Below are 20,263 nucleotides of genomic sequence, written 5' to 3'. Positions count from 1 at the left end.
TCCCCAACATGGCCTGAGGCTGTTTATCAAGCAACATGGAACTTCTGTCCTGACAACGCTGGTGAGGCGCTAATTAAGGGCAGATCATCCCAGCCGGGCCTTGGTGCCAGGACTGAACAACCATCAGCAGAAATTAGACTCCACAAGAAAAGAAGAGAGAATGTAGGACAGCCCAGGACAGCCCATGGTCCCCATCGGAATGTCTCTCTGTACAGGAGGGGACAGGAAGCACCTTCCCCTGCGACAACCCTGCGAGAGTCCATCTCATAGCCACCCAGCAAGGGACACACACTCTCCCGACAGCTGGACAGGGCCTGTGCATTGCCAGGGGGCCCTGCCTCTGAGGACCGACTCCCAAAGCCAGTCTATGTGGTGCACCGCTGGCTCTGCACCCACCTCGGCGGTGTCTGCATGCTTGTTCTGCAGCTGCTCCAGGTACAGCTCATTGACCTCCCCGAGCACCAGCAGCTGCCTGTTCAGGAACTCCATCTGCTGCTGCACTGACTCGCTATTGGAGAGCTGCACAAAACACAGACGGTGAGGGGCCGCCACCACAAAACCAGAAATGGGTGCAGCGGGAAACCTACCAGGTCCACAAGGGCTCAACCCCAGGGCAGAATAAGCAACACCCTCGGTTTCCAACTACCCAGCTTTCAAGCTGGCAGGGAGGAATGTGCCCAAAGAGTAACAAAAGTGGGCAGAACTGCACTTTAAAACTGTGCCACGCAAAGGGGAGGTAGCATGAGCAGCCTATATCAAGGCAACCACCACGGGACACACATGGACAAGCACATGGCCACCACGGCAGGGATGCCAGGTTCATGAGGAAGCCCCAGGGAGCTCACCTGCTGCTGAGTACACGGAACACAGCAGCCTACTGAATGCCAAGAGAGGGCGGCACTCAGAGGCCCCAGCACCCTTATGCCTTTGTGAGAAAGAGCTCCATGGGGTACATGGGACCCAGGGCCCAGCCCACTGCTGGGGGCACGGTTGGTGTGCTGAAACATAATCAGCAGAACCCTGGCCCCAGCCGCAAACTGGTGGCACCAAAAACCTCTGATGTTGCCAAATGTCCTCTAAAGGCAAGGGACCTGGGACCACCCCCAGGGAACCCCACCCCAGTACTCGGGTAATAAATCTGTCCCGCGGGGGCAGTGATGGGCACCTGCTCACCTTCTGGGAGACCTGGCTGAGCAGCAGCTCCGTGTGGCACACCTTGTTGTTGGCCTTCTTCAGCTCCACGCGGAGCTCAGAGATCATGTTCCTGCAGTCCTCCAGCTTCGTCTGCCAAGCACACGTGGGCACAGGGTTACAGTGGCACCAGCTGCCCACCTGGCTGCTGGCCCACACCGAATTTGGGGTGCCCCACTCCTCCACTGCTCTCCTATCCTGGGCCATCAGCATCTGACTTCTTTGTCTTAGAAGGTTAGCTGTGGTTGATTTCTAAGTGCCTTACTACTCAATTCTTTTAAAAAAGGAACAAAGACCTTAGTTCCCAATCTGCACAGTGAACATCTCTGGGACTATAAGCAAATCACCAGGACAGTTTACACTTTTGAGGGACATACAGTGACACCTGTGGGACACACCATGAACTACTGATCAGCTGCAGGCGGCTGACAGCCCAGGGCTGGAGCCTGGGTGCAGCCGGGGCTCTGCAAAGCTGTGATGGAGCAGGACACGAGGGCGCCACTGCCCACTCTGTCTCCGAGGCTGAGTGCGCACCGCCAGCTGCTGTGGCCTTAGTCTGCTGCTACAGGAAATTTTTTAAAATGTCTGTGTAGCCAGGTGTGGTGGCGTACTCCTATCATCCCAGGACTCGGGAGGCTGAGGCAGGAGGATCGTTGCAAGTGTGAGACCAGCCTGGGCTACAAAGTAAGCCCAAGGCCAGCCTGAACCACATAGCGGGACTTGGTCTCAAAAAGATTAAAAAAAAAAAGTGTGTATCTAAATCATTTTCAAACAGCTACTAAGCTGTCCTAGCAATCACCGAGTTTAGACCTCACACGTGGGACTCTCGCGTGTTTCTTTGGGCTCCTTGGTGAATGCGTATGAGGGAGGGAGCTATGAAGAGGTGAAGCATTTCTGTCCTCAGTAAGATGCAGCGGCTGATGCTGTCTGCCATGAGCTCAGCATGCAGTGCTCGTCTTAGGGGAGTTGACCCAGGGACAGCACTGTAGAAGCACCCCACCACCCTCCTGGTGGCTCTCGGGCTTCTCTGCTGGCTGGGCCCGGACTGCGGGCTGTACCTGTAACTCCTGGCTCTGGTTGTAGAATTCTTCTCGGTCGTGCTGCAGCTGTCTGATCTGGCTGTGGAGATGGGTCACCACGGTGTCACGCTGCTCCTGCAGCTGACTGTACCTGGCTTGTTCTTTCTGTAGACTCACCTTCCATATTTGGATGTCTTTTTCTTGGAGCTTCAGCTGATCTTTCTAGCAGAGACCAGAGATGCCGCCATCTTAGCTGGCACCCCGCGTGGCGATAACCTGCCCCACAGTCAGGCACCACCTAGAGTCTGCCGCCTCTGACTGTCTCACCGGGCTTCAGTCAAGGTTTGCCCGATTTTGCATTAGCCAATGGACTGTCAGCTGTGTAGAGTTCTGCTTGGGGGTCAAGTGGCTTCCGGTGCTTTAGACGCCCCCCCACACACACACACAAACACTGGGGTCAGACTGCTGACACACAGCCCTGGGAAGCTCACCAAAACCCCGAGCATGGCTGGACACTGTGCTGTGCCAGGCACAGGGAAGTGCGCACTGATGTTTCTCTTTTCTTTTTGGTATCGAGGATCAAACTTGTGATCTCAAGCTTGCCAGGCAGGCACTTATGCCTCAGAGCTAAATCCTCAGCTGTTTCTCTTAACTGTTAGAACTTTTCTCAGTCCTGCTATTATAACTGCTCACTTCATAGAACTGGTGACAAGGTTTCAAGAGCCCAATTTTCTCTCTAAGAAAACAGGTAGAGCCACTATTCCAACTCCAAGCTTCCCTGACTTCACACCTGCAGCACGGTACGGGTTTCAAACTTATGACATGAAATAGCTTTAGGGAAACTGGTTGCACATCTGGAGAAATAAAATTACCTTTCAATCCTTTCATCATCACGCAAATACAGCAAACAAACACAAAAAGTTATCTGTCCCTGTGGCTCCTGGGAGCTGCAAAGGACCCCTGGCCCAGCACCCACAGCTAAACCTCGGAGATGAGCAGGGCTGGAGCTGGGAGCGCTGACCTCACTTGGCAGCTGCTCCTCACCAGCTCCACGCGGACGCAAAGCCCAGCCCACACCACGGCAGCACCCCATGTCCTCACCATAGCAGCATTGTGTTCCTCCAGAGCCGCTGCTCTGATCACCTTGCGGAGGAGCCGTCTGTTCCGCAGAGCGTGCTGCTGCCTCTTAAAGCGCTCATAGAGTAACTGGTTGTGCAGTAACAGCAGCTGGTCTCGGAGGGTGCGGATCTCATCCGAGGGCGGGGAGCCTGATTTTAAAGCAGAAGAACCTTTCACCTGTGATTCCATCAGGCCCTGCCCATACTGTTCTGAGAAATGCAGCTCCTGAACACAAACCACTCTGCCAGGGACCCCCTGGTTCCTAGCAGCAACCACTGCCAGGAGGGAAAGAGGGAGTGCACGCCGAGAGCCACTCTCCTTCCCACCACCCTGATCGCACTTGCACACACACACTTCAGACTCCTGGCTCTCTTCTGGCTGCTCCTGAACCACCACACCCTTCTGCAGGGAGCTCTCAGCACATTCACATCACCTGAGTCTTTTCTAGGGGCGGCACTTCTCCTTCCAAACACGTGGTGCTTGGCGTGTTTCAAAAATAGCAAATGCTGGCCTCGCAACACTTGAGATCCCCTCGCCAACCAGATAAGCTGGCTGGAGGGCCGCGGGAGATGCTTCCCACAGGGCGCCTCCTTCAAGGACAGACAAGGGGGCAGGACAGCAGGGACCGCTGGGGCAGGGTATGGTGCCAAAGCAACAACTTTACCTCCGAAGTGGGTCCAGTCGACAGACTTGCTGGGTAAGGACAACCTAGGAATAAAGTTTTGGACAGTGAAGTTACCGCCTGACCTAAAAAACCCTCACCTGGGTGTTTAACTGCAGCAAGGCTGGATCACTTACTCGTGCTTGGGATCCTCAAGGGCCTAAGAAATGTCAAACTCCGAGAGCACATGGAGTTGGAAATGTGGCCCGGGTGGACAGAATGGGCAAGCAGCCCATTGCGCGTGGCTAGATATCTAGAGGAGGAGCCCTACTGTGCACCTCCCCACCTCAGCATGGCCTGCGCCAGGAGGTCATTTCTCCGAGGAGGAGGAGGAAAAGCTGCTTCTCCACTCTCCATGGAATACACAGGGAAAGCTCTCCTCTGAGAAGCTACTCTCACCTGCATTTAAGGAAAAGCAGTTCACCCATTCAGTCTAACTGGAAAGAGGAAGTTCGCTGGACATGGTGACTCTTGTTTGCAATCCCACCACTCAGAAGGCTGAGGCAGGAGGATCAACACCAAGTACAACAACAGCCTGGGCTACACAGTGAGTTCAAAACCAGCCTGAATTACATAGCAAGTCCCTGTCTCGAAAACACCAAAATAAGAGAAGTGTAAACATTACAATTCTTATCAGATTCCCCCTTGGGATAGTATACAGAAGACAGACAAAAAGTAACATCTCTCCAAGAGCTTGTGTAGGAATGGCACAGGATCCAACCTATGGACAGGCTGGTCCCTCTGCAATCCCCAGCCCTCTGCAAAAGGGCACTGAAAAGAAGAGCAACCTGGGGTCTTGGTTTCTAGGAGCATTGTGTGGCAGGGGGTCATTAGGCCACGTGCACCTACATAATATGCTGTGATCTGATCTTCTCCAGGGAACCACCATTACCAAATTCTAATAGAATAATCGTAATTCGAGTGTGAAACGCAGCACCGAACACTGCTGTACTGAGACACCCTGGGTGCTCATTTTTAATGTCTGTCCTCACAGGACAGCGGTACAAACACCACAAAGGGTCCCTTCACGGCAGATGCTCGAGGGGCCACCCCAGCACAGGCCTCACTTCCACGCACCAAGGCAGCACGCTGGGCGTGCGTCTGGGAGCAGGCGAGAACTGAGGGACCGGCGCTCTGGCCAAGCAGGAGGGTGGGCCGGGGGCCACTCGGGGCGGCAAGGCTTACTTGCTAAGCTCCTTGCTGTGTGCGTCTGCACCCTGCTGTATCAGTCTATCCAGTACTTCCATTGGGGAGGTAGAGGGCGTGGGGTCTTCCTCGGGGCTTCCTTTTGCTTTCCTTAACAGCTCCTCAGTCTTCCTGCTGACAAAGTGGCAGGCAGTCTTTGGCAAGGCCATCTCAAAGAGATGATCATACGGGGGAGGCTGCCCGCTTCCAAAGTCCGCTCCCCTCCTGGGTGGAATTTTGCATGGGCTGGGAGTGAAGATGCTGGTCTCCAAGGAAGCCTGGCGGTCCCTGTCCTCAGCAGGGCTGGCGTCGGCTCTGCCGCAGGGTAGATCTATAGGGGTAAAGGCTTGCTTTGGTGTGTCGGGCCCGAGCTTGTCCAGAGAGGAGTGTAAAGGCTCGGGGTTTGCGCTGGAGCCCTGCGTCCCGGAGGCAGCCGAGTGCGTCTTCCGCTGAGAACCCAAGAGGCTGTCCCGGTAGAAGGGAGAGTCAAAGCCCCCGCGAGGACCCACAGGCTCCGCCTCTGCAGTGGTGATCTCAGAAAGCTCTTTAGATATGGCAGCTGGAAGGAGCAGCAAACAAGGAGGTCCAGTGAGTGCTCCCCAGGGCAAGCCTGTGCAGCACCAAGTACGCAGGGAGCCCCTCTGCCCGGCACAGGTGCTACAACACACCCGCCGGTTCTCCAGCAGGGGAAAATCAAGCGCGCCTCTGAGCGGACTCGAGACCTCAGTGCTGAGGCAGGATGAGGGTCCCACATACATCACCTTCTTCCTTAGCTTTTTCAACACTGTCTTCCTCGGAGGCCAGGTCACCTAGGAATTCCTGCAGGTCACTCAGAGTGACAGAGCCCTGGCCGCTGGGCAGCTCTTCTGAAGAGAAACAGAGGTAAGTCTGGTCAGAGACATGCAGACAGGTCTCTGCAGGTGCAAAGGGCTGAGAGCACAACAGAGAAAGGGCTACGGTCACCCTTCCTGCTGGACGGAGGCTGCAGACCACTCTCTCCAAGCCTGCTGCAGAGGGCTGAGCTACTGTACGTCACACCTCACCGAAGCTACAGAAATCATCCACAGCAGTAAAATTCCCAGGCCTTAGCAGATTCAAGGACAGACAAAACCATGTAGTTCAGCCAGCTGAGGACATACAGAGGGACGTCAGGGCAGCAGCTTAAGAGCTTTTTCTGTTTTGTTTTGGGTGGCAGCAATGGAGAATGAGCCCAAGGTTTTGTACTGAGCTACATTTCCAATGTTTCTATAAACTTAGTTGGTTTTGTAACTTTTTTATTTTGTTGGTAAGTTTTACATATATAATGATAACATTCATTGTAGAGGGCTTTTTGTTTTTAAAACTTGGAAATAGTATTTTGCTAAATTCCCCAGGCTGGGCTCAAACCTGCAATCTTCCTGCCTCAGCCTCCCAGGGTACAGGAATGACAGGCATGTACTACCACATCTAGCTATCTTTAACATGCTTGGTGTTACGAGTAGTCTAACTTTTGTTTCTTCTGTTTCTAACCTCTACACATCAGTGTCACACGGTTTTCCAGAATGTCCGCGTTTCTACCTCTTCCTAGACAGCAGTATCAACTACGCAGCACGTTGGCCCTGAACTGGAGGCACCCTAACACCACGGCCTCCTGGGGAGCGAAGCCCACCACGTGTACTGCCCCCTCAGCTGCAGACACAGCAGCCCAATCGGGAGACCAGCAAGGTCTGCGGTACCCAGAGCTCTTACCAGGCCCTCTGTCGTTCGGGAGATGGGGCTGTCTGTGGAGACACGGCCGCGCAGACTCTGCTCTCTCTTCCTGAAAAGACAGGTGTTGTCTGTGTCACCCAGCGTGGGGCGCCACACCTCCACCCCATGCTGAGAAGATGGTTACAGGCCCGGCATGGTGCCCCTGCCTTTAAACTTCAGAATATAAAGAACTCAGCTTCTGTTCATGTGGTTACATTTGTCAACTGATACTGTATTAGAAACTGAAAAATACTTTTAAGATACTTATTGACTTAAAAATAACAAATCTATTGCCTGTTAATCCATACAACAGTTTTATAGAAAATACATTTTCCAAAAAACACTAAGTCTGGAATGAACAGTGAGACTTTTAATTTGCTGATTTGGGATCACTTTACATCTGCCTGAATGAAAGCCAGCTGGGTCCTCACATTCAGAATGCGCCAGTTCACCTGTGTGGAGAGAGACAGGCCCGGTGACCTGTGCTTCCAAAAGCAAGCGCGCTGGCAGACCTCCCCACACCTGTAAACCACTCATGTACCTCCGATCCTGCAACAAAACCTGACGAGGCTCATTACAATGTGGAATCTGAAATCCCACAGAAGAACTTCTCATGGTGGCTAAACCCACCAGCTACTTTGGGCCCGGGATGCACTTTTGCCCACGGCTCGATTTTGTGACAGCATACGTTGGATACTATGAGAATACTGGTTCAACAAGTTATCTACTCTTCCAAATGTGGAAACACTGCATCGTGTGGTTAAAAAATTAACAGTATTCCAAGACTTCCCCCTCACAAAAAAAAAAAAAAAAAAAAAAAGAAAGGAAGAAAGGAACTTCAATCTCATTGTAAAAGTTACCACACTCATAGTGATCTGCTAATTTTCTTTCTTGTTTTTATCTTTTTTGGTACTGGGGATCAAACTTGTGACCTTGCACTTGCCACACAAACGTTTATGCCACTGAGCTAAACCCCAAGCACTTGATTTCCTAATTTTCACCTGAAAGTTGAGTTTTATCACCAGCAATACATTCTGTCAGTTATTTATCCTGAAATAACAAACATGATCATCATTTAAGAAACTACCTACAAGTGGGCCTGGTGGCAGAGGCTGGTAATCCTAGCACTTGGGAGGCTGAGGCAGGAGGATTGCCACAAGTTTGAGACCAGCCTGAGCGACACAACGAGTTCAAGGCCAGCCTGAGCTACTTGGTGAGACTTTGTCTTCCCAAAAAACCAAGCCAAAACAGTGAAAATGCCTGCCAAGGACCCAAGTGTGCCAGTCACCTCTTCATTCAAATAAAATTGGTGCCCCATGAAAGAAAGGAACTAGTTTAGTTCCAATTCAAATAATTACACCTGGGCCTGAAGCTACCGCCGTTCCTTGATACCCAATAAACATTACTTACATATTTCCTGTTTTGTCACAAAGAATATTAAATGCACATATTCTGAAGGGCCCAGATTTAACAAAATACTTTCTACTGCTTAACACAGCATATACAGAGACTTTTTGCCTTCTTTCTTGTATGTATGTATTTATTCTGAGACAAGGCCTACTACGTAGCCCAGGCCAGCCATGAACCCACTGGGTAACTCACACTGCCCTCGAGTTTGTGGTCCTCCTGCCCCAGCCTCCTTAGGCTGAGCCTACTGGCCTGGTGTCACAGTACCACACCCAGCTTTCCCCCGTTCCAAAGGGAGAATGCCATGACCAGCAGGGTGGTGTGGCACCTGCACTGGCCTGTGCTGTGGCCACCATCTCACCCACCCAGGTTTCTGCAGCAGCAGTGAAAATGCCAACGTGGAGGCCAGGCAGCTCACAGTGAAGCAGGCGTGGCCGAGCTGCCAGCTGCACAGGCCTCCAGGCCCCAGGGAGCGCACCCAGCAGCCAGGGCACCACTCTGAGTCACACGCATCGCTTTTTGGGTCCAGGTCTCCCTGGTGTAAGGGCTGCGCAAAGTGAGCCTGCCAGCCAGTCACACACTCAGGTGGAAGATGAGCACCTGCTGGGACTTACCTTCCGGTGGGGTATGGCTGAGACCTGGGGGAGTGAGATGTGCATGTAGTCATCTGGATGGCAGAGCGGGGCTGGGGGGGGAGACGTTGCGGGGGTGCCCAGGGGAGTCCCCTTGCCACCTGCCAGAGACGGGGCAAAATACGAGGTCAACTGAGCCCAGCTGTCAGAAAAACCACCAGCTCTGCCTCAGCCTTCCTGCAAATAAGGCTTTGGAGTTAATCTGCCGAGGACCCAGACCTCTCTCTCTCTTTTTTTTTCTCCCCTTAATGCCTACCTTACTCATTCTGAAGACCCCAAAAGCTTGCATTAAGTGTCAAAAACAAGCTCAGTAATGCGAGTGGCCCCCAAACTCACTCTGAGATCTAAGAGACAGTTCCTTCTAACATGAAATGCAGGCCCAAACCAACCATGAAATCTAAGACAGACATACCAGTTGTGCCGAAGACTTTACTATATGGGTGTGACAGATCAGGTGGGACATTTCCAGGAGATGTTGGGGGAGTGGTCATACCACAAACCACAGATGGGCTCCAAAGAACAGGCTGGGAAGTAAAATAAAGTCCATCAGCAATACAAATTAATACTGTTTCCTCCACAAGGTTTATATCTAATACTGTTTAAATCTAACCTTTTCAACTTTAAAACACACCTTGCCAAAGCTTTTTTAAAAGGCAAATTACATTTTGTACGTCTCGACTCCAAGATGGCCCAAGTGGCAAAGTGAATTTCTCTGCTTGTGACAATTATCCTTAAAAGGGCCCTGCAACTCGCAGTGTGAAACTCTCCCAGCGCACACTAGGTCGCCCGAGGCAGGGCTGTCAGACACATACTTGTGGCGGCTCAGGTAACGGCTGTGTGGACGGGAGACTCAGCCCCGGCGCTAGCTGCCCTGGTGTGCTGAAGAGCGTCGGCCGGCAGGCGGAGCAAGGGGTGGAAGTAGCATTCCCTGAAAGGGAGGGAGGGACACAGCCGTCAGAGCCGGCTCAGGACACTCTGACAAACAGTGATGGCCTGGGGGCCACCCTACACCACTCCATCTCCTGCACCCTTAGTCTGAGGGGCTCTCCTCTGCCTTGGGCCTGAAGCAGCAGCATTCAGAAAAGGCTTGCTAAGCGCCCTTTGGCAGCGGAAGTTCAGGGGGGGTCTGTCACCGGTCACCTGATCACCTGAAGGCCCGACCCAAGGCGTCAGTGGGTCGGGCCACAGGGACAGCCTGGACTGCGCAGGAGCCTGGCTCTGAACCGCCAGCCCAGCGGGTGGTTCGCTGCCTGCCTGAGTACAGGTGTCCTCAGATGGGGCCTGCCCTCTGGAGCCTTTCCTTATCAGATGCTGAGGACGTGTGGCCAGGTCAGCACACACACTATCCAGGTCAAGGACAATTAAACTTGCAGGAGAAAACCATCAGAAGAAAATGGAGGCAAATTCAAACTTAAAATATTTGGGCAAGGTTCACAGGAAGTAAACTAGGCCCTGCTCTAGGAAAAGGACATTACGCCAACAGAGATGAGCAACGTCTTCTGGAGACACAGGTGCAAGAGCGGGGAGCACCACAGCCACTTCTCACCACAGCTGTTCTGTGTGTCGACGTAAGGGCTGGAGGTGGCATCTGCGGGGCGGTGAGGGAAGCGGGTGGACAGCTGATGGCACACCGAGTAGCCGTCTTCATAGGAGGCTTCTGTAGGGTCCAGAGAGATTTTGGCACATTCTATGACAACATCATGAGTATCTAATTTCTTCCACCTGGAAAAGGCAATCAAAGTCAAGAAAAATTCACTTAAAATTTCACGGAAATTCACTTAATCCCATCGCACACTCAGGACGGCTTGCTCTGGGTCAGGCCTGGACCCAGGGCCTACAACAGCCCCAGTGCTGACCTCTCACCCTGAAACCTGTACCATGCTTAATGTTTTTCAGTACCAGAGTCAAACGCAGGGCCTCGCACCGCCCCAGGAGGCACTGTGCTGCTGAGCCATACCCCTGGCCCCACATTCCCTGCTTCAATGGCTGAATCAAGTTCTCAGAAACTAACGGGAAGAAAACATCCCATCCATGAAGGCTAGGCACAGCCTCAGTATAACGAACTGCAGAGCAGCCACCGAGGGCAAATCTCCTTGGAACCAAGGTGACCAAGGCACAGGGAGCCCTGGACAGCAGCAGGTGGATGACGCTGACCGAGGTCCCTGTCTAATCCAGCTGCAGACCAGGATTGGTGCCGACACAGACCATCGATCACGGAAAGAACTGCTTAGAGCCTTCTGCTGTGCGAGTCACAGTTCCACCTCCAGCGAGCTCCTCTACAGAAAACATACATCATGATACTCAGCCCTACAGCACAGGGCAGCACGGCCTGGGGAGGAGCAGGAAACAGCCAAAGAGCAGAGGCAGAGCAAGACGCCCCAGCAGCAGTGCCTGCAGGTTCCAGCACTCGCTGGGGCTGACATGGGGCAGGGGAAGGAACTCTGGGGCACTGGACACACTCTTCATTGGGTCCACTACGAGTTTTGCCATAACTTAGCCACACTGGTTAGTTTTATTCTCTGTAAATTACATGCTGTACCAATTGATTTTTAAAAAATACCATGAACTTAAAAATACTGAAAAATGTAAAATGTGTAGAGGATAATCATAAATTTAAAAAAAGATGCAAACTCTTCGGAGACATGCTCACATGAGCTGGCAGCACTGTGTTCAAACTGAAGCGCCAGTGGCTCAGGGGCAGAGCACCTGCTTGGCGTGGGCAAGGCCCTGGGTTCACACCATGTCCAAGTCGGACAAGAGCCAGGAGCCAGGGACAATCTTCACTGGCTTCTTTTGACTCTCTGGGACTTGTCAAATGTTCCCCAAAGGCCCCAGCACTGAACAGGACATTTAAACTACGAACCCCCTCCAGGGTGCCCTTCTTTCTAGTGATGCTCCCACAAGTGCTTCCCGGCTATTGCTCCTTTCAAACTCGGCTTCACAGACTCCAGCACGGCTTCCTGTCTATGTCCTACGGCCTCACTAACGCTCTCCAGGGCTCTCATCTTCTGTCCCAAAGTTTACAGGAGCACAGCAACACTGGGGGTGCTTCCCCATTGGGTGGCCAATGAAATGTGCCACTGTTGAGAATGCTCATCAAGTCTCGTGGGACTTCTGGTACTGGGGACCAGACACACGATCTTGCAAACGCCAGGGAGGCACTGTGCCACTGAACCAAATCTCTGGTTCTTTCTGTTGTTGTTGTTTGTTTGTTGGGCTCACCAAGCCTTCCCAGTTGAAAGTGGTGTGGGGAAGGCAGCCTTGCCCTCAGCTTTTGGGTCGCAGCTCTGCAGCTGTTCCTGCTGCTATGTGTCATGGCTGGCTCCTGTGCCCAGGCTCAGCACCAACGGAGGGTGACCCAGTGGCAGCAGGAGGCAGGAAGTGCACACACAGGAGGACTGGTTTCCAGGAAGGGAGTGACAGTCACATGGGAGAGGACTGCCTCTGAGTGTTTTAACATGTGCACTGTGTCTCCCTAAACCTCACAAGAAACTGTCAGGCTGCAGGGTCTCTGGAATTGGGGGCTGTGGTCTAAGCAGTTGCATTAGTTGATCTGGCTGTTTCTCTGAAATGCACGTAAAACAGACATCTCCTGCCTGCCGCAAGAAGCCTGTGGTTTAGAGAGAACAGTGCCACTGCGCGACCGCTGCGAGCCGGCCTCCAACGCTGTCGGGGACCACACAGCCCACTTCCCAGGTCTCAGTCCTGGCTCATGAATTACAGACCTCCCCCACTTACTCCCTCTCAGAGCAAGCGGACCGAGGTCTCTGCCGAGCTCCCCAAAGCGCACGCCTGTTACTGTTGCGTTCCAAGTCAATTCCAGCAATTACCCAGAGCAGGCAGGCGCTGCTCGGGGCTGAGCCAGGGCGGTACCGCTTCCTCTCACCGGGGCTGCCCTGGGTTCTCCTCCGTCTGTCTTTCCTCAGCGCTCTGTGTACTGTTAATTCTCCCTAAGCTCATGCCAGCAGCTCCGCAATAACGGCTGATACAGTTTCCACACAAAGCAATGCAGAACGCATCCAGGCCGAGTCCCTCCCCACCTGTGGGGTCCCTCTGGAGCTCTGTCCTCTTGGGGGCCTGGCCTCCCCAGGCCACAGGCTGCTGTGTTACTGTCACCCTGACACTCGCTCACCCGTGACCCTAACTCAGGTCCCCAGTGTCCCAGACTCTGTGCTTCCTCCTTCCTTTAACCCCCATTTTGGTACAGCCCACGCCTGTGGTTACTGTGCATACAGGAGGTAAACCTGAGTCCCTGCCTGAGAGTGTTGCACGCTTTTAGGCACACACTTGGCCTGGATATAGAATCTGAAGTCTATCTCTGAAAGGTTACTTCTATGGTATTCTGAACACTCCTAACACCGAGACTCGCTGCTGATCTGCACTGGTAGAGCCGTGCCTTAGGCAGGCCTCTCCTCTCAGCTCTCAGGAGTGTCTTTTTGTCTTCTAAACTTTCTTCCACCAAAGTGTTTCTCCCTTCAAACTTTTCTGAGCCAGATGTTGGCCCTCCTGCACCGCTGTGCTATTTCTGTTCTCCTAACCTCTCGCGCCCTCTCACCCTCCACACGTCCGCGTTCCCAGCCTTCCTGCTGCCTCTTCGCACCGCTGTCTTCCTCTCAGGCTTCCTCGCACAGCCAGACCCTGCCTGGCAGCAGTGAGCACGAGGCTGTGAGCAATGGAGACAGCCCCAAGTGCGTAAGGCAGGTCGGCCAGAATCCTGCCTTATCCCAAATCCTGCCACCTGAAGGGTGAGCCCGCCGCGGGGACAGGGGGGCACCACGTGTGTTTGAAACTGGAAAGCAACAGGCAGGCAGTGACCGACTGAGCTGAAGGCACGGAAGCCCAGCAGCCAAGGTGCCAAGTCACAAACAGTCACAGCACCCGAAGCTTCGGGCCTGAGGCCAGTGTTGAGCCGGTGGGGACTAGAACTTGAGCAGCCAGGGTTAACGGCGGAGGCGATCGCACGCCGGGGGTCCCGTTGCAACCTACGCTCCCAGGCAAAAGCTGTCCTCAACAGGAGCACGGACAGGGACTACTCTCAGGAGGGAGTGAGGCGGGCTTCTGGCTGAGGGACTCCAGAGTGGCGGGCAGGCACTTTCCAAACACGAGGGAGTGGACACGCACAGTCAGAACACCAGGACCTCTGGGCCTTCCTCACTGCCTGCCTTCTGCCCAGTCGGAAGACTCTTTCCTACAAACCCGACCGGCTCAAGAAGGAAACAACGACCTTAGCACCACCCCCAGCGGCTCGGGTCTGCAAAAATGGAACAGAGCCATTAGTCTCCCTCCCTGGACACAAGCAGATGACCAGTGCTGGCTTCAGCAGCACGTATACAAGCAAAGATTTAAAAAGAACAAACCCAGACAAAAAGGAAAGCGGCTTAGAAGAAATGAACCATGCAGGGAAAACAAAATAAAAAAAGGTCAACATACCCAAAGACACAAGAGACTGTTCTGCCTGTCTGAAAACTCAAAAGATCTCTTAAATGCCAAAGACATGGTAGAAATGACAACTACTACCGAAGGACAAAGAGCCAAAGGAAAAGAAGTCTGCCGGAAGTGAGACAAGCATGCGGAAAGAAAAAGCAGGAGAGGAAGGGAAAGCAAGGAGGCTCTACTCTCAATGCTAGAGGTACTGGCAGAAAGACAAAAAAAAAAACCAGAGGAAAGAAAAACAAGCAAAAATAATTCAAGATTTCCTAGAATTTAAGAGCTTCTCGGCTGAGTAACAGCAGACTCACACCAAGAACACCATGAAAAAAATCCCAAAATATCACGGCAGCAAATAACATTCTACATGTTGCAGTAAAAGAAACAACATGTTGCAGTAAAAGAAACAACAGCAGACAGAGGACCCAATCTCAGAACGCCTCTGGGTGTCCTCAGTGACACGGGCTGAAACACGGCAGCAGAACAGAGCTTGCAGTTCTTCAGTGAGGCCAGTCAACCCCTGCCAAACAGAAACCAGAGTGAAGGCACCAGCCTTCAGATCCCTCCAAAACCAGAATGACGCCAGGAAGAAGACACGAGGTCCAGGAAACGGAGATGCTGCCCAGGAGAGAGTCCAGGCAAAGCTCCAGCAGAGGTGGCTGACAGCTGGGTCCAGGCACAGGGCAGGCTTGCCAAGAGAGGTGCTTGTGGCGGGCCGTCCTCAAGGCTCCTGCTGCCCACACTATCTGTGCAGCCAAGGAACAGAGCCAGGCAACCCTGGTCGGGGTCATCTGTCTTCACAGCAAGGTCGATGGGATCAGCACCCACTTCACCCCATGGAAGGGTTCCGCCTGACCAGCCCAAAGGGCTGCAAGCAGCCACTGCCCTCCTCAGAGGCCTTGGCAGACGCTCTGACGGGTAAGCCTTGGGCTCCCCTGGCCTTGCTCATGACCTGTGTGATGCCCCGCCAGAGGGATTCCTCTCCTCTCAAGGGCACCGAAGCAGACTCAGACTCAGACTTCTGTCCTGCCCCCATCCTGGGACCCTGCCTCTAACAGTGACAGGGTGCCCTTCCTGAGCAAGGACGGCTTCTAATCAGCTTTTCAAAGCAGAACATATACACATAGGAATCTGTAAAAACAAACGTACCAGAAAAGCAAGAGCAGCAGCCATCCCTGAGCTGAGAAGGGGCCAGGGAGGCAAGGGTCCTGAGGGGCTCCCAAGGTGACAGGAAGGTTGTTTTTCAGACTGGGGCTGCTTGCACACTGTGGTGATTGTTCAGCTTTACAGATATACTGTGCACACTTCTCTACTCACCCCTCACCTCACAGTAGCTGAGGCTGCCTGGCTGAGGCGCAGCTGGCTACAAGGGGACAGACAGGCCAAGCACCAGCCTTCAGAGTGGGGAGGACTGCAGAGATCCCCATCTGTCAGGGCTCCAGCCCTCTCAGGAGAAGTAGCAGGGAAAATCAGGGCTGCTTGTTGCTCAGTTTGTCCCATTTCCTTTACTTCCCGCCTTTCCAACCTGGACCTCAGCTCCAGGGGCACCAGGGCTGGTGTCCTCAAGTCGGGGCCTCATCCCAGTCGGCATTTCCAGAGAACAGGCCTGGGAACTCCGCAAGGGCCCACAGCGGGGCATGTGGGGAGCTGCCTCGCTACGCGGGGGAGATAGGCACTGGGGAGGTCCGCCACTCCACACATGGCCCTTCTGCAACCCACCCACTCAGCACGCACTTCATACCATCCTGGCACTGCCAAGGAGCACACCTTCCAGGGCATGGGTCAGGAAGCGCACTGCCACCTCCCCACTCTGCCAAAGGAGTTACCAGCCTCCCACTGCGAGGGCATCATCTGGACTCCCACAGGCTCCAGCTGCACAAGCACTTCCAAATGCAGTCGTTCTGTAACTGAACGCTTACATTCCCAAGCAATTCCTCTGCAGGGACACCTCCCAAACCACAGTCCCACTTTCTCAAGAGACCCTTACCACCCTTGTCACTCATTCGGTTCCTATACCTTCGAGGGTCCAGTTCATGGTCCTTGGATCCAGTCACTAATTCAGGGTGAATTCGCACATGCTCCATCATTGGCTAGAAGAGTTAGGGTTGACAAATAATAGGTGTGAGTCTTTGGGACATACCCCCACAGTGGCACGTTACTGACAATAAAAAGGAATGAAATGCTGATCACATCACAACATGGACAAACCTTAAACACTGTGTCCAGAGAAGCTAGTTATGAAAGAGCACACACTATGAAATACCCAGGATAGCAAGCGTTCGTCCTAAAGACAGAAAGCCAGCCAACAGCAGTCTCAGGACGAACAGGGGCTTTAGAGGAAGGCTGGATATCCTTCCAGCGTGATCCTCCCTACTGTTTAACTCGGACACCACACATGCAGACCACCTCAACAGCGCACCACATACTGCATCAAATAAACCAGCAATGTAACTTACCTTGACCACTTCTTCAAAAGTCTCCAGGTTTTCCTTCATGCTGTAGTGAGAACGCAGAAAGGAGACGAAGTTGCAGGGGTACATCCCATAAAGACGATGGAAGAGGGCATAAACACTGGCATGGAGATGGACAAGGTAGATTTCCGTCACGTGGCCTGTGGAAGGAAACGGAGGCTACCATGTGCTCGACAGCCCAGAGCTTGCGGGGCGGCTTCGCAGACGCGAGCCTGAGCACAGCACATGGCCTCCACCTAAAATCCACCGCCGCTGCCCACGGCCTTGGCCCTCGTGCCCCCGTGGAGCCTAGCATTCCGCAGTGCTGAACTACATTCATGACGCCAGGCATTCTCCTTACAGTCTCTAACTACTCTCATGCTGCTCAGTTCGGCACATCTGTCTTGAGGACAGGCCCGCCCTGCTCAGCTCGCTGTTACCAGTGCCTAACATGGTGCTCGCAGCACAAGCAATGTTCACGTGTTTGTGGAACCAACGTGTGAAAGCCTTTAAAACGGGATGCAATCTCAACAATGCAGACTGACAACTGAAGAGAAAAGGTCTGTTATCCAGAAAGTAGCTGACACTGCAGGGGGGGGGGGGGATCTGGCAAAGCACTAACCTAGCCCTAACCTGGACATGTGGGAACCCCAGATTCTCCGCCATAATGGATGCTGGACACTGCCTTCCCCAGGATCCTTCAACATAAACTGCTATCCCAGAGGAAGGTTAATGCTGCCAGGAAACCACAGCTTCTCTCACAGATCTTAACATATTTCACATAACATATTTGACTATTTTATGGTGGCATTACAAAAAGATTCTGAATTTCCTAAGCTTACAGCTTCAGAAACACTTAATAGAATCGTGCCACTTGCTGATCTATTTCTTTCTTTTTTTTTGTATTTTTACCGGTACCAGGGATCGAACTCACGACCACACGCTTGCAAGGCAGGCGCTTATGCCGCTGAGCTAAATCCCCAGCCCCTACTTGCTGATCTAGAAAAGTCAGTCCAGTGCCTCTGAAACTGGAGTTTGATGAGTACGTGCTGCATTTTCCCTCCCCTTCTATGTGATAATGAATAGGATCTCAGGGCCAGCGTTTGTATTCTGGCACAAAAGACCATTAGGGTAAAATAAAATGTTCCACAGGTTTAGCCATCTCCCCAACTACACAGGCTGACATGTCTCAGTTTACTAAAAATCAGGAAGGTTTATGTTCTATTACTCACTTTCTCTGTAAGCCAACAGAACAAGGACAGCATCTCAACAGCCATGCTACTGGTATGTGCCTGAAGGGGACACATCCAGGGATTTCCTCATCTTCCCAGTGACCACTCATTGTAGCGTCAGATTTCACACATGCTGCCCTCATGGAGCCTGCCAAAGATATGAGGAATCCGTACCTGGTTTCTTCAGACACCATGATGAAAGACGGCCAAAGATATCAAAGAAATCAAGCAGATGCTGCTTCCCGGACTGTGGGATCATCGGCAGCATGGTGATCAACACCAAGACGCCTGTTGTGAGCACGACAACATCAGTGTCTACCTGCGGGAGGAAATGCAGACAAAAGACACCTGTCAGCACAGTGCAGGGCGGTGGGTAAAGCCCTGAAAAACTGACAGAGGACAGACCCAGTGACTCCAGTCCTTGGCTCCTAACGACGGGAGAGGAAAGCACTGACGCGGGCTTCGGAGGACCGGCGCTGAGCCACAGGCCCGTGTGAACCTGGAGGGCTTGAGCAGGAAGCCCACACAGCCACCACGAAGGATGCCTTGAACACAGGCTGCAGACTCCGGTTCCTGAACCACAGGACCCTGCCCACAGTACTTGCACAGTGCCACAGAAAGTCGTTTCTTACAGAGCACAGAAGCTGCCATTTTCCCTCAGCATGTCCCACGATATTCATGTTTTGTTATATTGATTTTTAAAAATACTACATATTGGAAACAATTCTGTGACATAATCTGTTGCTGTTGTTGCTGCTGGTGTCCACTACTGGTGTCCTCATGCACGCGAGGCCCAGACGCTTCATCATGGAGCTGTCCTCCCTGAAGAATGCTACACAACTGGAATTGCAGAAAGCGCTGCAGTGGCAGAACAAGTGACGACTCACTTTCAAAGCAGCGCAGAACTGCGAATAAATTTCTGCCCCTACTCCTGCTGCAGATATCAGTCAGCGTTAGGGTGACTGACACCAATGGGTAATGGGCCAGCTCAAGCCAGCGACAGCGCTCACCAGGCCCACAATTAAATCACAGCTGTTTGCCAAGCAACTGGAATTGAGATTTAGAAACAAAATATTAATTAAGAGACCATGCAGTCTATGGCAACCATTATTCTGACTAGAAAAGAAATCTAGGAATCTGAAAGTTCCAAATTTACTGAAGTTTTACCCTGAACCCCAAGCCTTTTTCTGTGGTAGGCATGTGGCAGGAACATACTGAGAATATGTAACGGCAGCACATGCGTCCCGGCACCAAGGACAACCTTCCTCTAGTTCCCTGCCGTCCTAATTGAGGACCTAGGCAGCGGTCCCTCACTGACAGTCAACACATTTACCCTGTGGGAAAAGATGGAGGTGTTTAGCAATCCGAACTAAACTTCATGCCTCACAACTGGATTCTCTCCTCAACAACCTTCTCCTTTGCTCAAAGAACATGAAGCTGTGAGAACGTCCTGGTGGGGCTGGGGATTTAGCTCAGCGGCATAAGCACCTGCCTTGCAAGAGTGTGGTCGTGAGTTCAATGCCTGGTACTGATAAAAAAGAAAAAGACAAAAAACAAACAAACAAACAAAAAAAAAAGAACTGACCTGGTCTGCATGTGTGTGTTGTTGTCCCTGCTTTTTCTTTATATCAAATGCATGATTTTATGATACCCAACCAATGTGACTCCCTGGGACCTTAGGGATAGTAAGAGTTTACCCTTGTTGGCAGGACACAAAAATCAATGTTCATGGTGCTGCATTAAAGGAACTGAAGGGACTGCCACCCTGGAACAAATACTACCAGCATGTCATGTCACTGTGAGGCACAGGCCACAGAGGAAACAAGCCCAGGAACTAACACAGATGGACAAAATGCCTCTGAGGATTTCAGCAAGCCACTGCCAAGACCAAGTTCTGACTATGTGAGAAAAATACACCCAAGTTGGTACCCGCAAAAGTTGACAATGGCTCAGCAGGACCTGTATGAACAGCAACTTCCACTACTGCTGCCACTGGAAGTAATGTACCCCTGGATGTTTAAAATGATCTTTGGCTGTTTTTCCACTGAAAGAGAAATTCCTAAAAGAACCTGTAAGTTTTAATGGCTGTAAGGTAAGACAGTGATAAGAGCAGAGATACTTGGAGCATACACTGCTGAAGTCATCGGGCTGAAATTGTACCTTACTCATTCAGGCAAAAGACACTCACGGTTGCGGCAACACACCTGAGAAG

At 52.3% G+C, this 20,263-nt stretch overlaps 1 protein-coding gene across 4 annotated transcripts in view; it reads right to left on the bottom strand.

Annotated features, from left to right (window-relative positions):
- Tsc1 (TSC complex subunit 1) overlaps nt 1–20,263 on the bottom strand; it is a 47,522-nt gene that overhangs the window by 8,383 nt on the left and 18,876 nt on the right. For all 4 annotated transcript variants that reach the window (XM_003470779.5, XM_023565415.2, XM_005003941.4 and 1 more), the window contains exons 6-20: nt 18,226–18,370; nt 16,826–16,980; nt 16,386–16,459; nt 10,489–10,664; nt 9,755–9,870; nt 9,355–9,466; nt 8,925–9,043; nt 6,904–6,973; nt 5,937–6,041; nt 5,176–5,734; nt 3,994–4,037; nt 3,312–3,478; nt 2,250–2,432; nt 1,174–1,284; nt 397–519 (exon numbers count right to left, since the gene is read on the bottom strand). In XM_003470779.5, the coding sequence (XP_003470827.2) occupies nt 397–519; nt 1,174–1,284; nt 2,250–2,432; nt 3,312–3,478; nt 3,994–4,037; nt 5,176–5,734; nt 5,937–6,041; nt 6,904–6,973; nt 8,925–9,043; nt 9,355–9,466; nt 9,755–9,870; nt 10,489–10,664; nt 16,386–16,459; nt 16,826–16,980; nt 18,226–18,370 (2,259 nt within the window). The remainder of the gene's footprint in view (nt 1–396; nt 520–1,173; nt 1,285–2,249; nt 2,433–3,311; nt 3,479–3,993; nt 4,038–5,175; nt 5,735–5,936; nt 6,042–6,903; nt 6,974–8,924; nt 9,044–9,354; nt 9,467–9,754; nt 9,871–10,488; nt 10,665–16,385; nt 16,460–16,825; nt 16,981–18,225; nt 18,371–20,263) is intronic.

Source organism: Cavia porcellus, unplaced genomic scaffold (assembly GCF_034190915.1).
Source record: "Cavia porcellus strain 051 isolate PalLab524CR breed Dunkin Hartley unplaced genomic scaffold, mCavPor4.1 scaffold_49, whole genome shotgun sequence".
Taxonomy (NCBI): Eukaryota; Metazoa; Chordata; class Mammalia; order Rodentia; family Caviidae; genus Cavia; species Cavia porcellus.
This window is presented reverse-complemented; position numbering and strand designations above follow the sequence as displayed.